The following is a 16789-nucleotide window of genomic DNA, read 5'->3' on the forward strand; positions in this document are numbered from 1 at the left end:
GGCCTTTGGCTCGTCTCCGCTCTGGGGGCTGGTAACAGAGCTGAGGGGCTGGTGGGGGACACCAGGACCGGCTGTTTACCCGGAGCCTTGAACACTCCGTGCTGGAGGGACCTGAGCCTTGGGGGGATACGGCCTGGATCCCCCGTGGCTTTTCCACAGCCCGGGCCCAGGCCCCGAGGCCCCGGCCCCGGCGCCTGGGGCCGGGGCCCGGCGTGGGCACAGCGCCCCCTGCAGGCCGGGCGGTCCCTAGAGCATCACCCTCATCCCCAACAGTGAGTCCTGGCCAATCCCACCGTAGGGGCATGTGCTTCCCCACCAATCGGGCGCTGTCAAACACCCGGCTAGTAGCCAATCCCGGCCCGGCGGAGGGTATATAAAGGCGAATAAGAGGAGGGGGCTCTTTTTCCTGTCAGGGGTGGCGCGGGAGAGGACGAGGCGTATCCTGGGGTCTCAGCTACGCGAGTGGGGCCTCGCTGAGAGGATTTTTTTCCCCCCTCAGCAGCGTTCCTACCCGCCGAGCTGGGCTGAGCCTGTGTGTTTCGAAGTCCCTCCACAGCTTCCAGGCACCACAGGCCCAGCTCAGACTGTACAGGGTGGCAGCGTCCTTCCTGCATGTCTCCTAGGCCCTCATCCACCCCCATCCTCTGGTGTTCTCTGCCTTCCCGCCAGCATTTCTTCATGGGATGCCATACCCTGGCACCCAGTATCTGTGTCCCTGCTGGCTCTGCAGGCCTGACATTGCCCTGCCTGTTGCCCTGCCTGTCACCGCTACCTGCAGGCAGTGGTTTGGGCCCAGGACAGCAAGAGTCTGCTTGTCCGCCAGCCTGGCCAAGGAACGTGGCGGAGCCCGGCATCCCTGCGCAGCACGCTCCGCTCTCCTGTCGTGTGGTTACGTGTCCTTCTGCCCGAACAGGTCTTGGGGCAACTGGGGACATGTTTCAGCATCAGGATGGACATTTGATCGTGGCTGTTGCTGAAAGCCAGAGCAGTCGCTGGCCAGCTGGAGACGCCTGATGTAAGGACCTCGGTGCACCTGAGTCTGCTGAGGAAACCTCCTGGGGCAGCGTTGCAGCCAGAACAGCCCTGTTTCACTGCAGGGTTGATAAGTGATCACTGCCTTGACTGCAGTGACTCTCCCCAAACTGGGTTCAACCTGCTCAGCAAACCGGGCCCTTGCTGGCAGCCATCTCCTCTCGCCAGCAGCGAGGACAGAAGCGCTTGATGTCTCTGTGTGGGGATTTCTCACCCCATGTCCCTTCTGGCTCTGAGTCACGTTCCTGGGGAGCTCCTGCCCTCACCCAGGTGGAGGAGACCTCTGTCCTGGGGACCTCGAAGATAAGTGACCTGAGCCATGATGCAGCTCTGCAGCATGGACGCTAAACGCTGCTGAAGCAGAGCTCATCCTGAGGTGATACAACTGGAACACCCCTGAGCCCACAGCATGAGCAGGCTGGGCTCCCCACCCCTGAACTGGGGCTGGTGGGGTCGGGTGTTGCCGTGGGCACAGCTTGGCTTGTGCCTCCCTTCTCAAAACCCAGGGCCCCGGTGCTGCTTGTGGCCTATGGACGCTAGAGGGCACCGGGCTCCCATCCTGGGAGCAGGATTAGGCCTGGGGCAGCGGGGCTGGTGGGTGGCAAGGTGCTTGAGTGGGGGGCAGCTCCCCCGGTGTGGGGGCTGCCAGGCTGTGGCCAGCGCAAGGACAAGGACAAGGACACCAACCCACCCAGGCAGAGCTGGCCCAGACGAGGAGGGCTGTATCTTACACACGTACATAAATACAGTTCAGAGGGGGAAGCTGGTGGGGAGGGGGCTCTGCCGCACTCCAGAGGGTCCCGTGCCGGTCATGTCCGTGGGGTCCTTCGTGAGCCACGTATGGGGCTCCCCAGGAGGGAGGTGCGGTGGTTCCCCCTCGTGATAGAGGGGATGGTGGGCATCCTTCATGCCAGCAGAGGGGTGTTTGGGGTGCAGCGTGCGTGGGGCTGGTGGGGTGTCCCCGTCCTGCCCTGCGGCACTTCTGGGCATGAGGGCCGCACGCCGCTCCCCTCATAGCACCTGTATGTCCCAGATCTGCGTGGGTCTTTCCTCAGCCATGTCCCAAACGATGGCGTGGTCCCGATCGTAGGATCGGCCGCCTGCGGAGCGATGGGAGGGTTTCAGGAAGGCAGATCACAATCCTAATGGCGGTGAAGGGGTGGGTGCCCCATCTAACGGCCAAACACCCCATTTTTGGGGGTCCCTGGGAAAGCAGTCCCTGTGCCAGTGCCAAGGCCTCACCCTTTATATCGAGGATCATGTCCTCAAACATCTGGCTGTGGATTCGTCCCTGAGAATCGATGCTCCAGGTCTGACGTGGCATCCGGGTCTCAGACCACAGCACAGCCTTTGCGCCCTTCCCGGCTGGCCCGATCACCTGCAGGCTCATGTTGGGGGCCACCTGAAAGGAGCTGTGGTCAGCCCGCTCCTCTCCATCACCTCCGCCTGGTGCAAAGGCTTGGAGCTGAGAGGGGTTTCCCTGTAAATGCAGCTGGTTCTGGGGTGGGACATGGGATGAGCAAGAAAACCCCTCAGTGAGAGGTGGGGATGATTAGGGTGACAAAAACTCAAGGAAGGCAGAGATGCCTTCGTGTCTCCAGGGGAAACTTGGGGAGGAGAGAATCAACCGGTTTTTGAGGACAAGGCTGAGGTCAGACGCTGGGAAAAGCTGTTATAAACTCTAAAAGATCGCTGTGGGGTGGGGAGTACCCCAGCAGGTGTCCTGCCACGGGCTCCCCCAGTCCTCTCCGCGGCGCTGGCTGTCACACGTGAGCCCTGACCTGGTTTTTGATCAGCCCATCCTCGTAGTACCAGACGGAGCTGCTCTGCTCGCTCAGGCTGGAGACGACCACTCGCCCCGCTTTCATGTCCTCCACGTCATCGGGGACCGAGAGGTAGAGCTCCAGCTCCCTGCTCCTGATGCGGAAATAGATCCGTCTCTGGAAAGAGAGAAACCTTTTCTTGCACTGAAAAGCCCTGCTGCCTGCCCCTCCAGCCCTACATGCTGTGGCTGGCCGAGGAAGGACCTCACCACCTGCCCCAGGATTTTGAGGTTCACATCCCCAAGTGCCAGCGCCCCGTCCCCTCCCGCAGGGCGGCATTCACCTGGCGGATGGGGTAGAGGGATCCGACGTGCTGGAGCCCACTGTAGGTCAACCAGTTGGTGATTTCGGTGCAGTCCAGCAGCCACTGGCGCCCTCGGAAGTCACCGTGTTCGCACAACACCCAGCTGCGGGGGACGGGACGGGACAGGATGGGCAGAGGTGGGCAGATGACACCCACCAGCCAGAGCAGAGGAGAGCAGAGCCGGGGCTCACTTACATCCCGCCTTTGACGCGCACCGACAGCACGTGGTTGTTGAAACCCTCTGCCTGGAGACTCCGGACTTCATTGTTCAGCTCGATCTCCTTCCCCTCAAAACACTCCAGCCCGTGTAGGAAGATGGAGGGCTCCGAGAAAAACTGCAGGATTGGGGAAGAGATGAAGCGTGAGGGGGCCATGCAGGAGGAGCGAGCACCCATGGGTGCAGAAGGGCTCCAAGGCTGGAGAGCCAGCACTGGGGGTCCCATGGAAGGGGAAAAAGGAGGTTCCTGGGGGGTTTCTGCTCCAGTGCTGGTGGCACTCACCACCGGGACCTTCTTCAAGGAGCGGATGGCGGTGGAGGAAAGGCAGCCCATGGCACTGAGCGTGGGGTACTCGCCCTCAGACAGCACGTGCTGTTCCCCCGCGAAGGCCTGCCCGTCGAATAGGATCCAGCTGGCGAGGAGGAGCATGCCCGAGCTGATGCGGCCATCGTGATGGGCATCCATCCCTCCTGTGGCCCCCCAACACACCCCTGTCCAGCCCACCCTCCCAAGGAGCACCCATGGACACCTGTGGGGCTGCCAGCCAGGGTGATGTCCCTGTTCCCATCCCCAGCCAGAGGCAGCGAGACCCCAGGACACCCTACCTGCCTCCGCGGACTCTACAGGAGCGTGGGACAAAGGCAGCGGGCAAGGCATCCTGGTCCTCCTCGAAGGCGACGTGGTCCCCCAAGAAGTCGGGCTCTGAGAAGAGCAGAATCTGGGGATAGGGTGCAGAGGGGCTCGGTGAGGGGGGACAAAGCATCACCACCACCCCGCAAAGGGCCACGTCCCCAAGGGGGGGGGCACGTTCCCCTCCCCATCTGCCGCCCCTGACCTTGGAGACGAAATGGAGGTTGCGTTCCCCGACCTGGAAGCAGACACAGCGGGGCTGGTTGGCGTCTTGCCCTGGCCAGGCCCCCACCAGCCCCGTGCACGGTGGCACCAGTGGGTCCCGTGGCGAAGGCGGGGGGTATCCGGCTCTCTCACCTGCAGGATAGGCTGTGCCGAGGCGATGCGGCAGTCGGTGGCACCCCAGTCTTCACAGTTGCGGTATACCCCCTTCTCCAGGATGTACTGCTCGCCTGAGAAGTTGGTGCCCTCGTAGGCCACCCACCTGCCAGGAAAACATGGGTGCTGGCTCAGCACCCCCCCCCAGTCCGTCCCTCTGTCCCCCCTCTCCCTTGTCCCTGCACTCACACGCCGCTCAGCACATGGATGGACTGGGTGACGGTGCCATAGCCGGCCAGCTGCATGTCGGGGAGCGCCTCGCTCAGCTCCACGCTTGGACCTTCCTCAAAGTCCATGGCCTCAAAGAGGACCAGTGCCGGGTCGGAGAGGTCCTGCGAGGAGAAGGAGCCCCCCCCCCAAAGCCCCTCAGTCTGTCAGGGGGAAGGAACTGCGGGCCGGGCGCTCTCCACACATGCAGCCGGGGTCCTGCCTGGCCTCAGGGACCCCAGGGAGGGTGGGAGCAGCTCTGGGCACCTAGATCTCTGCATGGGATGAGTTTGGGGGGATCTCAGGCAATGCCCAGCTGCCTGACACAGACAGGGAAGGCTCCCTTTTGGGGGATAAGGATGGGACCAGGGGGCCTGGCTCTCCCTGCCCACGCTAGGTCCATCTCCAAGCAATGCCACCACCCCTGCCCTCACCGTCCGTATCAGCCGTAAGGACACCAGCTCCTTGCTGTAGCCGCCCCACTGCCTCCAGTCCTGGTACTCCCCTTCCTCCAGCAGGTACTGGTGGCCGCGGAAGCCCTCCTTCTCGTAGCCGACCCAGCTGCGGCACAGGCAGACGCGGGCAGTGAGGTCTCCGGAGGATTTCAAAACGCCGGGACACGGGGACACCATCCACACCACTCCAGTGCCACCCTTTCCACCAAGCTGCCCACGGCCATCCCACAGCCCTGGGCAGTTCCTCCGAGCCCTTTCCCAAGGCGTGACCATCACCTTTCGAGCCTGCTCCAGCCAGGATGCTGGCCCTGCCAGCGCTACCCAGCCCGCTCCACTCACCAGCCACCCAGGACGTGCAGGGAGCCCACGGTGGGCAACACCAGCCCGGGCAGGCGCTTCACATCGTAGATGTCTCGGCTGATGGTGAAGCTGTGGCCCTGGAAACCCGCGGCCTCGTAGATCAGGACCTGGGGACATGGCGGGGTGAGCTCGGTCCCACGGCCATCCCAGCCCTGCAGCCTCCCCGGGTGCTGGCCCGGTGCTCACCTGTGGCTCACCGGGTCTCTCCACGACAGGGCAACCCTGGAAGGAGAAGGAGCCCCAATGAGGCTGCGGTGGCAGGAGGGGATGGAGCTGGGACATCCGATCCCCCCCCCCCCTTTAAAGCCTGAGCTGTTTTTTGGGTCATTTTCATTCAAGAACAAGCTCTTTTGGACTTTGTTTTATTGCTTTCCTTCACCGCTGACCCACAGGACCACTTTCCAGAACCACACTCGGCACATTCCCACACTGAACACTCACTATTGTGAACCAGGAGCTGCCAGGAGATGTTCTCGCCTGTCATGCCCAGGTCTGGATACGGCCCCAGCACCCCAGTAACTGCACTCCAGCAACTGGCACTCACCAGCCTGATGGGGTGCATGGAGCAGATGGATGGGTCCTTTGCTCCCCAAGCCTTTAAATTGGGGTACCCGCCCGGCTCCAAAACGTAGGGGTCATCATCGAAGAAAGGCTTAGAGTAAACCAGCCACCTGAGGAAGAGGGGGAAAGCATCATGCCCCATTCCAGTCTGTGCTGGACCCCACCCGGCCCCCACCCAACCCCACGGTCCCACTCACAGGCCCGAGTGGACGATGATGGAGGCGGCGGTCAGCGCCTGGCCCCGCGTACGGGTGTCCTCAGCCGAGTCGGTGAACTTCAGCCGGGCGCCTTCTCCGTTCTCCTCCGCAAACAGGCTGATCTCAGGGGTGCGGTAATCCTGGTGTGGGGCAGAGCAGCATTTCAGGGGTCCGGCACCCCACACTTGGTGGATGCTGGGAGATGTGGGGTGAGCCGGAGGGTCCAGGGGATCCCTGCACTCACCCGCACCACCCTCTTGAAGGAGCCGATGCGGAAGGGCTGGCTGCCACAGGGCTGTCCGCTCTGCCCGTACGCCATCCAGGGGTTGTCGATCTCCACGTCCCCCTCAGCCAGCACGCATTTGCGCCCGTGAAACCGCGGCTTCTCGTACATCACCCACCTGGGAGCGGGGTGGGAGCAAAGAGGGGCAAAATGGTGTCTTTACCCTGCAGCCCCGCAGCCGTCAGGAGCCTCGGGGCAGAGCATGGGTGGGGACATCCTGCCACCGCCGCGATGCTGGATCGCAGCCGCAGTAATTAGCATTGTTGGGACGGTCACTCCTGAACCCCAGGCTGCGACCCGGCCGCCATCCCTGGCACGGGGAGCACCGGAGCCCTGGCCAAGCCCTCCCTCCATGTCCTCACCCTGCCGCCGTCCCCTACCCGCCTCGGATGACTCGGATGGAGATGGTGTGCGAAAGCTCCCAGGATGTGGCGTCGGGGACGTCACCCCAGATCTCCCGTTTCTGACCCGCGAAGCCGGCCTCGGAGAAGAGGATGATCTGGGAGGGGGTGACACAGCAGAGAAGTTCTACGATACCGCACTGTGCCCCAGCCCAGCCCGACCCTGCCACGCTCCCTGTACCTTGCCAGGTCTCATGTTGATCTTCTCGAAGCCCTCCTTGTCCTCCTGCGGTGAACACCAGAGGGGACAGGCTCGTGAGGAGCGCAGACAGACATCGGCTGCACCGGCCATCTCCCCGTAGCCCAAAGAAGCTGCAGCAGCAGCCTCGCGTCTGGCGTCTGCCAATCCCTCCCACCGCCCCGAGCAGCCACACCTCGAGCATTCCTGCACTGCTGGGGATCAGCCTCCCCGCCTGCCCCGAGACCCTCCTGCCACCCGCCCCAGGACCCTCCCATCATCCATGGTGGCACCCTCCCATCACTTGACTTTGTACCCTTTCGTCACCCTCCCTGGCATCCTTCTATCACCCATGCCAATACCCTCCATCATCCGCCCTGGTACCCTCCTGTCACTCATCCCAGTACCCTCCCATCACCCATCCCAGTACCCTCCCATCGCAGCAAGGGCTTTCACCCCATGACCTCTCTGATGGGAAGAACAAGCCGTGTGCTGGGAGCAGAGAAGGATGCTCCAGGGTTCCGACCCCACCACCTCCCCACGTGCCCAGGAGGGCAGAGCACCTCCCCAGGTGCCGTGTTGTGGGATTTACTCACCAGGATATCAGTGGGGCACAGGGCCATGGTGCTCTCTGGCTTTTCGGTGACAGGAGGGACAGAGCCAGGACTTGGGCCTTCCAGCATGGCCATCTCGGGGCCGGGGCTGTCACCAGGGCCCAGCCCGTTTTGGTCCTCAGGGGTGGGTGAGCCCATGCCCCTGCCATCCCTGCCGGGCAGCTCGAGCAGGGTGGTGCTGGGGGAGACAAAGCGGCTGTAGAGCACGCTGTTGTCCAGGCGTGAGTAGGGCTTGCCCTCGTCGGCTGCAGCCGCCCGGTGCTCCAAGAAGTGGGAGAGCAGTGCCATGCCTTTGAGGACGTTCCCTCGGAAGAGCATGCTGCGGTCGGCCAAGCCCCCGGCCACCAGTTTGACCTTTTCCTCTGCTCCCGCTTGCCTCAGCATCCCTGGGAGCGAGCCCCCCTCCGCCTGGCCGTCACTGGTCGTGCTGTCCCCGGGCATCCCGTGGTGGGACCCCACCAGCACCCGCTCATCAGGGCTCAGGTAGGGGTTCTCGATCTCCTCCTCGGGGCTCTCCTCCTGCCTCCCCGCCGGATCCCGTGCCAGGAGCTCGCGCAGGGCCTTGGGCAAGGAGATCGGGGCCCGGGGGGCCACACGGTCCTCCTGGATGGGTGGCAGAGCGGCACAGCGACCCAGAGATGATGGCCGGGGCTGGCGTGGGGCTTTGGGTGCCTTCCGCATCTCTGAGGGCTCCATGTTGCGCAGTGTGTCCACGAAGATCTCCATGTCCACCAGCAGCTCGGGGTCCTCCTCGGTCGTGTCCTGGGGGTTCTCGGCCGGTGGGTCATGGGCTGGGGGTTCACTAGGGGGGTCAGGGCTACTCTCGGGCTCTTGGGCTGTGTCTTGGGGGTTGCCCGTTGTCTCACTCTTCTCCGACTCAAGCTCAGCCTTAGATGTTGGTGCTTCCGAAGAAGGCTCTGGACCATCGCTTGCCTCCAAGAAGGGGTCTTCGGGGATGCCACCGGCTTCTAGGGGGCTCTCTGTCCTCGGTGGCGTGGCTGAAGTGGTGCCGTCCCTGTCTGCCATGCTTCCCTCTCCTGCGCCAGCTGGATCAGCCTGGCCACCGGCGTCCTCCGAGGGACACTGCGGGGAGCTGGTTATACTGGTTTGTGGGTCCCCAGGCCTGTCACCGTCTCTTGGGGTTGCGTTCACCGGCACGGCTTCGGCTTGTGGTGAGTGTTTCTCCCCAGGGGATCCCTCAGCCGGGAGCCCGGCGGCCTCTGCGGTGCCCGGCGAGCTCTCGCTCCCCGCTGCGGCCCCAGCGAAGCCGCTGCCATCCTGCCCGTGGCTCTCCCGCTGCGGTGGGGCCATTGTGGCACTGGCAGCATCACGCGTCCCATTTTGGGCTTCGCTTCCCTCCGCCGGCCCCGGCTCAAGCCTGGCTGCGTCCTTGCCCTTCCGCAGCACGGTGACATGCCTGGCCCTGGGCAGGGCAGGGACACAGCCAGGCTCAGCTGGGCTCGGGGCACCAGGACTTTCACCGGGACCCCCTGCGGGGCGTTCGGTGGGTCGGGTGGGGAGGAGGGTGCCGTGCACGTAGCTCTCCCTGTGCACGGGCATCTCCTGGGGGGCACGCACCGGCGGGGAGATGCCATCACCGCCGCCGTCAGCTCCCACCTTCCCCCTTTCGTCCTGCCGCCGGGGCTTTTGCGCGGGGGAATACACCTGCGAGAAGATGGGGCCGTGCGCGGTGAAGTCCTTAAGGAGGTTGATGGAGGACGAACGTTCCCGGTGTGTCAGGGTGGTGGGGCCGGACGCCGTCTTCTCCACGATCTCCCTCTCCCAGGCCTGCAGCAGGAGGGAGACGCGGGAGGGACTTCCCTCCCGGCCCCGCATGCTCCCCGTGCTCTCCAGCCGCCGCGACACCAGTGAGACCTTCTGGAAGCGGGACCTGCCTTCGGGCCCTGGAGCACCCACTGCCGACTGCTTCATGCTCACCTCAGCGCTGGAGATGAAGCCCCTGGCCTTGGCTTGCCGGAATGGCGAATCCATGCCGGGGGAGCCGGGGGTGGGGCTGTTGCGGCCCCGTAACACCCTCCGCTGCTGGGCTTAGCCCCCGCGGCTGCCACGCTGGGGCTGGCGGAGCTGCAGGGAGAGAAGGACACACTGAGAGAGCTGAGCAGAAACCACCCTGGACCCCGAGCCAGACCTTAAAACCCCCTAGATGTCCCTCTGATCCTGCAGGACATTTTTTTTGGGGGGGTCCCATGAGCACAGGAGGTGGTTTTGGGGCTCTTTGCAATTCTCAGGGTGCTCATGTCATCCATCCTGGCATGTGCAGGACATGGGGGACACTGTGGCCCCCTCTGCCTGCTTGTGCCAACACTTCTGCATCCAGCAGAGATGGTGGGAAGCTCCACCATTCCACCAAGGTGGGCTCCGGCAGAGCCCAATGGGCCGGCACGCTGCAGGTGAGTGTGCAGGATCCGGCCAGGCCATGCCGTGCCCCAAGCGGTGCCGTGCCCCAAGCTGTGGGATGAGTCAGGCGGGCAGCAGGGCTGCGCCGAGTCAGCAAACACAGCAAACAAACAAGCCCAAAAAGCAACATAGAAGCTGCTCTGTGGGGGAAAGGGCCTGGCTGGGACTGGGACCGGGGCTGGGGCAGCCATGGGATTTGCAGGAGAAGGTGGGAACCTGAGCAGCATCTTCCCTTGACCCTTCCCTATTGCTGCCCGGCAAAGGTGGGATGGCTTCGTCCACCCCTGCAGCCCCATTGGCATGAAAAACGAGCTGCAGTAATCACTCAGAACTTGCACCCTGATCCAAGCTGGTACCCAGCACTCAGCTCCCGTTCCCTTGTGTTCGGTACCGCAAGGTGGGCATCCCTGTGGTGCCCAGAGCACAGGGCACGGGACAGGGACACCCACGCCACCTCGGCTGCGGGGGATGCCGGCGGAGGCGTCGCTGTGCCGTGGTTGCGTCCCTGCCCCAGAAGGGTTTTATTGCTGGGTTTGGGTTTGGGAAGCAGCTGACGCAGCAAGTGCCGGGGAGGGAGCCGGAAGCATCCCGGCATTTCCCAATTAGGAGTTGTTCGGTGTCACCACCCGGCTACGGGGACAGCGGCAAGGACAGGGCTTCGGGCTCAACCCAAGGACAGGCTGGGCTTGGGGTCTTCTGGCCAGGGACAGGGACACCTCCCTGCACAGCCCCCAGGGCTGGTTTCCTTAGGGAATACCTCAGGAAAGGGTCTCATCCTGCACCACCCGGGGCTGGGCTCCCTCCAATAAGCTGCAGGTTGGGCTTCACCAGTCCCTAAAGGGGGTCCAGGGGGGTCAGGGAAGCCGGGGGCAGGTAGAGAAGCATGGGGTGCAGGCAGCTGCCTGGCCCTTCTGCCAGTCCGCCACGCGCCCTCTGCGTCTTGCTCTCCCCGGCCCGGCAGGTCTTTCCAGTACAGATAGGAAGAGTTTGTGTCATTTTCCAGGAGGCGATGAGACCTCGTCTGGGACAGCCAGCACCGCTCGAGGCTGGGACCAGCCTGGGTGGGGCCGCACATCTGCATGGGCAAAGCCACAGCTGCATTGTCAAAGCCACAGCTGGATCCCCAGGGTCACAGCTGGATCCCCAGGGTCACGGCATCCGCCAGTGGAAGAGGGATGGGTGCACTGGGTGGTGCGGAGGAAAAGCTGCTTAAATGTGCCGGGGACAAGATGGGTGGCAGAGCAAAGGGTCAAGAGCAGGGTCAGGCTGGTGGGAACCCCCGTGCCCTGAGCCGGGGGCTCTGCGGTGGCACACGGGGACCCCCACACCAGGGAAGCTCCTGCCAGGAGCAGTGGTGCCAAGAAGCGCGGTTTGCCCAGGGACGTGGCCCCTCTCTGTCCTCCAATATTGCCGTCCCAACGGAGCTGGAGCCGGAGCCGTCTGGCACCTGTTTGCACCCCAGGCTTGCTTCAGCGCTGGTTTCTCAAGAACTCGCTGGTGGTGCCCAGTCCCGCCGTGCCCATGGCCCTGGGGTGGCACCGGGACAGGGATGCTGGCTCCATGCAGCACCAGGGTGCTGGGGGGGAGGCAGGAGCTGCTGACTCAGCATTACGGCTACCTTTTGCCCAGAGTCGAATTTCCAAAGATCTCCAGGTCTGGCTTTCCCATCCCATCCCTGCAGCTGGATCCAGCACCCGGTGCCACCCCAGGCAGCCCAGTGCCCCACTGGCTCTGGGCAAGGAGCTCACCCCAGAGCCCTGCTCTGCCTCAGTGCCCCACTTTTTGCTAAAATATTTCCTGCTGCAACAGTGGGTCAAGGACACAAGGACATGAGGACAACAAGGACGTGACATGAGGACAACAAGGACGTGACATGAGGACAAAAAGATGTGACACGAGGACACAAGGATAAGACCTTGCAGCCTCCCAGCTGCCTCTGCCAGCCATCGCTGCCCACCAGGACATGCCGCATTGGATCCCGGTGGTATTGCCACAACCAGGGCACCCAGCACCCAGGGGGGCTAATTAATCCCCCCCGGCCAAGCTAAGCCAACCCACTCAGCTCGTTTGCTGCCTCCTATCATGCCAAAGGGTCTCCCAGCACCTAAGTAAAAGGCACAAGGTGCCGTTTAATATTCAGAAGAGACGGAGGGGCCAAGGGCAGCAGCTGTGGCTGCCTTTGAGCCAGTGACCACGGATTAAGCCGAGCCTCCGGCCACGTCGGGCTGAGCCCAGTCGCCGCGAGGTGAGAGCGGACCTGCCGCCTTCAGGAAAATCAAGGATTTGGGTTGGGTGGCTGCTGCGCGGGCTGGGGTTCATAACGAGGGCAGTGGAACCGCCATCTCCCCTCGCTGCCCCTGCCACCCACCCGCCGAGCCGTGTCACAGGCAGCCACGTGCCCTGCGGGAAGGAGGGGGACAGGGGTGACAGGGGAGCCCCGCTGTCCCCCCAGCCCAGGTCACGAGGCCACCAGAGATGGAGGAGCCCCAGCTCGCTCCGGTGGCTCTGGGGATACACTTTGGTGGCAGAAGCGGGGTTATAAACCCAGCAGCCCCCCAAATTCAGGGACTGAAGGTGAGAGGGGCAGAACCAGGCTCCGCACCCACCTCCTAGCCCTGTGCGCCCACCTGGCCGGTGCCGATCCCAGGGAAGCGGGCACCCATCCCAGCACCCACCAAGTTGGGGCATGGGTGCAAGCGCCGGGTAGCCCCCATGGGTGGCAGCCGGGATGGGAGCATCGACGTTCTCTGGCTCCCAGCACCACAAAGCTCCCCTCCCCACCAGCACCCCCGCAAGCTGGGCCAGCCCAGGCGGCACCCTGTGCCTGGGGGTCCCCCACCCTGCACCCCCATGTACCTGCCAGCTGAGGGTCCCGCCGTGTCAGCTGGGTGGCAAGCGGGGTGCCGTGTTGTGCTGTGCCGTGCCGTGCCGAGCGGGACTGGGGGTGCTGCTCCCTGCACGCCACGTCTGGGCGGACCGGCAGAGTCACCCGCTGAGCACCCAGCCCTGAGCACCCAGCCCTGGCGCAGCGAAGGTTTGGCATTCCTCAGGTGCTGACAGCCGGGGAGCCGGTCAGGCTGGTTCCCCGGCACCCAGCTCCTTCGTTTCCTCCGACTCAGCAGCGCCAGGAGGGAGCCCAGCCGGCCTGGGTGGCTCTGGGGCACCCCCCCCGGACCCCAGCCCATCCCTGGCTCCCTCCCTGCCACCCATCTCGGTAAGGGTGACGGTAACGTCGAAGGGGATCTCAGTGACCAGCTTTGTCACCCAACCTTCAGCCAGCCAGCCGGGTCACCGCGTTGGCCAGGCTCGGCTGGGCCATGGGGCTGGCGGGGTCCCAACACACTGCGCCGAGGGGCTGGGGGTCCCCAGGGTTGTGATTGCACCCAATTAATTGACTACGTGGGGGTCCCACATGGAGTCCCCAGCACTGCAGCACGTTCCCGGGAGGCTCCCAATGCTGGGAGGTCTCCCAGGTCTCGGAAAGCTGAGGCTCTCAAGGGTCTTCACGCTGGCTTGGGGACGGAGTGGGGGGTCACAGTAGCCCTGGGCCACTGTGGGAGACCTGACCCCAGGGCGCAGGGCCCTTTCCCGGCAAGGCTCGGAGCGACAGCAGAGCCAGCACCCGCCCCGTATCCTCACCCTGCCCTCCTGCTCCTCCCCAGCACCCGCGGGTGCCCCGCTGCGGTGCCAGCCTCCCCCTGGGGCCACCACTCCCGGCTGCTGGCCCAGCCCGGGAGCCTCCTCACCCACCACCGGCCCGGCACAAGCGGCCGCAGCTCGGCTCTGGTTGGGGTGCCAGGGGCCACCCAGCTCTGGGTGCCACCGCTCACGTTCTGGGGAAACTGAGGCAGAGCTGAGCTCCCTCTGCACCTTGGCCAGCAGACCCAGGGTCCGGCTGGGAATAGGGGGGGCTCGCGGTTCGGCCGTCCTCCACCCGCTGCTGAGCTGGCTTTGCCGTCCTGGAGAAGCGCCGGGTCATGGCTGGGGCTGGAGCAGGTTGGCCGGACTCTGCCCCGTCCCACCTTGCTGGTGGGACGTGGTTGTGAAACCCCTGGGGAGAAGCCACATGCCACTGAGGACACCCGTGGGGGCTGTGTCCCTAACCGCACCTGGGGAAGAGTCTCTGAAGCCCCCCCCACCATTTGCTGGTCCCAGTTGGGGGCATCAGCCCGTTGACCCCCAGAGCCAAAGGCAAGGGGGGGGCTCCAGGCAGCTCTGCCAGCCCCCTACCCGGGGGGCCGTGGTGGCAGGGCACTGAGCCGTGCTGCCCACCGGCACCGGAGGAATTGGCTCCATCCCATGTCCCATGCCCTTCCAAGGGACAGCATGTCCTGGGGGCCGTGGGGACCCTCTCTCCCCTCCCTGGGGAGCTGCACTGGGCTGGGGTTGGGTCCTGCGGAGGGCGGATGAGCTGCAGAGGCAGAAATGTTTATTGAATAAAATCACGGGAGGGATGCCACTCGCCGGCCCCGACCTCGGCAGCAGGCGAGAACAGCCGGGGCCGTCGTGTCCTCTGGGTGTCACCGAGATGCTCGGGGTGCCGGCACGATGTGGGGAGCAGCACCCAGAGGTATCAGCGATGGAGGTGCCCACCCTGGTATTGCACCCCTGGATGGAGCCCCGGGAGGGTTTGGTGGTGACACCGAGCCGAGGAAAGCAGCGACAGGTCTCTGTGAGTGCCGCGGTGGTGGCGTACTGGGTGGGGGGGACTGAGAAACTAAAGTTTTCTTCGTGGAAATGGGGAGGTTGTTGTACCCCAGGGGCAGCCCCGGGGCAGTAATGCTGCAGGGTGGGGGCACAGGCATGGCCTGGGATGGGGGGCTGGCCAGGGGGACACCCCCAAGGGCTTTGGGGACAGGGGTCTGCTTGGTGCTTGGGGGGGACCCTCCTCGGTACGTGTCCCCGAGGCTCCGTTGATGGAGTTTGGGGGTTGCGGTGGACGGTGGTGGTGGCTCCTCCTGGCCCTGAAGGTCTGAGGTTGGGCTGCAGCCCCCCCCTGCGCAGCCCCCGCAGCCATCCCAGCTCGGATGGACCCCACCAGGGGACATTGCTGCTGCCTGGGGACACAGTGGCAGGTCCCCACGTCCACCCCTGCCCACCTGGGCAGCCCCTTCCCCATCTCCCCCAGCACAAAGCCCTGCAGCAGCACCATAGCCCAACCGGGCTGGCTCCCTCCTTCCTCCTCATCCTCCTCCTCCTCCTGCACCAAGCACCCAGCATCCAGACTGGAGCACCCATTGGCCTGGGTGAGGCGGCCGTGGAGGGCTGGGGGGTGGGCGCCAGCGCTGGTGCAAGCGCCAGTGGAGCTGGAGGTGGATGCGCTGGGAGAAGCGGCCGTGGCACTGGTGGCACTGGAAGGGCTTCTCGCCCGAGTGCAGCCGCAGGTGGGTCTTCAGGTTGCTGCTGCTGCTGAAGCGCTTGTGGCACGTCTGCGGGGGCGAGAGCGTGGGGGGCTTGGAGTGGGTGCTGTACCCTGGTTCAGAACCCCCTCACCCACCCTTCTGGCACCTACTGGGCACCTACCGGGCACTGGTGGGGCTTCTCGCCAGTGTGCACCAGCTGGTGCTTCTGCAGGTGTGCCAGTTGCGTGAAGCGCTTCTTGCAGATGGAGCACGGGAAGGGCCGCTCGCCACTGTGCACCCTCAGGTGGACCTGCCGGGGGGGGGGGGGGGGGCACAGGGCTATGGGGGGGGGCACCTGAGGACCCAGGAATCTGGGCTGCCCCAGTTCCCCCTTCCTGGGAGCATCCCGCAGCTCCCGGGGCATGGCTGGAGCACAGAGGGGTATATCCGCAGCCCGTCTCGGTGCACTTCACACCGGTGGACGCTTTGCTGGGGGGAAACTGAGGCACGGGGAGAGGTCCATGACCTGCCCGCACAGCTGGGACAATCTACCGCTGTCCCTTGTCCCCACCGTGGGCTGACCCTAGGGAGGCAGGAGGGGTGGGCTGCCGGGCTTGGGGGGCGAGCGGAGAGCGGGTGCTGGGGCACCCCAAGTACCTTGAGGTTGGAGAGCTGCCCAAAGCTCTTGGCGCAGATGTTGCACTTGTACTTGCTCCTGCCAACGTCCTTCCCCAGCGGGTACAGCCCGATGCCCGCAGGCGGCTTGGCCACACCGTGGCTGGGCACCTCCAGCTGTGGGGCAGAGCAGGGCATCCCCCCCCGTGGCAGCGGGTACCCCCCTGCCCCACAGACGGGGAAGGGAAAAGACCCTTGGCAGAGAGGGAAAAATCCCACCGGTGGCTTCGGCAGCCCGGTGGGCAGGAGGGTCCCACACAGCCGTGGGCAGGGTGGCAGCTGGAGGAGGGTACTGCCGCAGCCCTGCGAAGGTGACCCTGGGGTCCCCATGTCACCCAGGTGGGCGAGGGGCAGCAGGAGCGGGGGGCTGTGGGTGCCGCAGAGGCAGAGGCACGGCTGGGGCAGGAGGAGGGGGCCCAGGTGGACCCTCAGGTCCCTGGGCAGCGGGGAGGGTGGGCAGACCCCTGCCGGCACCAACTCCGCTCGCCCAAAGGGCTCCTTCCTCCAGCCTTCCGTGGCTCCCTGCAGCTCTTCAGCCTCGATTCTCATCTCCTCCTCCTCCTCTGTGCTGCCGGTGGGGACATCTTCGGTGCAGAGGGGCTGCGTTGGCAAAGAGGCCATGTCCAGCCCCGCGGAGATCCCGCAGCTGGTGGCCCTGGTGGCATTGGGGGCTGTGGGCAGAGGAGCAGCCGGGGGGTCAGCAGGGAGCTGGG

General features: G+C 64.9%; 1 protein-coding gene across 1 annotated transcript; it reads right to left on the bottom strand.

Annotated features, from left to right (window-relative positions):
• Positions 1-2043: 2043 nt before the first annotated feature.
• Positions 2044-9633, bottom strand: CRYBG2 (crystallin beta-gamma domain containing 2). The gene is made up of 19 exons (XM_049820468.1): positions 7624-9633; positions 7031-7075; positions 6829-6947; positions 6410-6566; positions 6166-6305; positions 5952-6078; positions 5594-5629; positions 5387-5514; positions 5027-5153; positions 4575-4717; positions 4365-4491; positions 4213-4245; positions 3983-4095; positions 3660-3789; positions 3355-3494; positions 3139-3262; positions 2814-2972; positions 2275-2434; positions 2044-2132 (listed from the first exon to the last, which is right to left on the bottom strand). Exons 1-19 carry the CDS (start codon positions 9631-9633, stop codon positions 2044-2046), a joined length of 4107 nt encoding a protein of 1368 aa, XP_049676425.1.
• Between the last annotated feature and the right edge of the window lie 7156 nt (positions 9634-16789).

The sequence above is a fragment of the Accipiter gentilis genome, chromosome 17 (genome assembly GCF_929443795.1).
Source record: "Accipiter gentilis chromosome 17, bAccGen1.1, whole genome shotgun sequence".
In the NCBI taxonomy this organism is placed as follows: domain Eukaryota; kingdom Metazoa; phylum Chordata; class Aves; order Accipitriformes; family Accipitridae; genus Astur; species Astur gentilis.

Bases quoted from the DNA above. Each gene is read 5' to 3' on its own strand.
- CRYBG2 (XM_049820468.1), bottom strand. From the start codon at position 9,633: ATGGATTCGCCATTCCGGCAAGCCAAGGCCAGGGGCTTCATCTCCAGC. The intron at 4,096-4,212 runs GTCAGGGGCGGC...CCCTATCCCCAG, and splicing joins ACCTCCATTTCGTCTCCAAG to ATTCTGCTCTTCTCAGAGCC. The intron at 3,790-3,982 runs GTAGGGTGTCCT...CCTCCTCGCCAG, and splicing joins TGTAGAGTCCGCGGAGGCAG to CTGGATCCTATTCGACGGGC.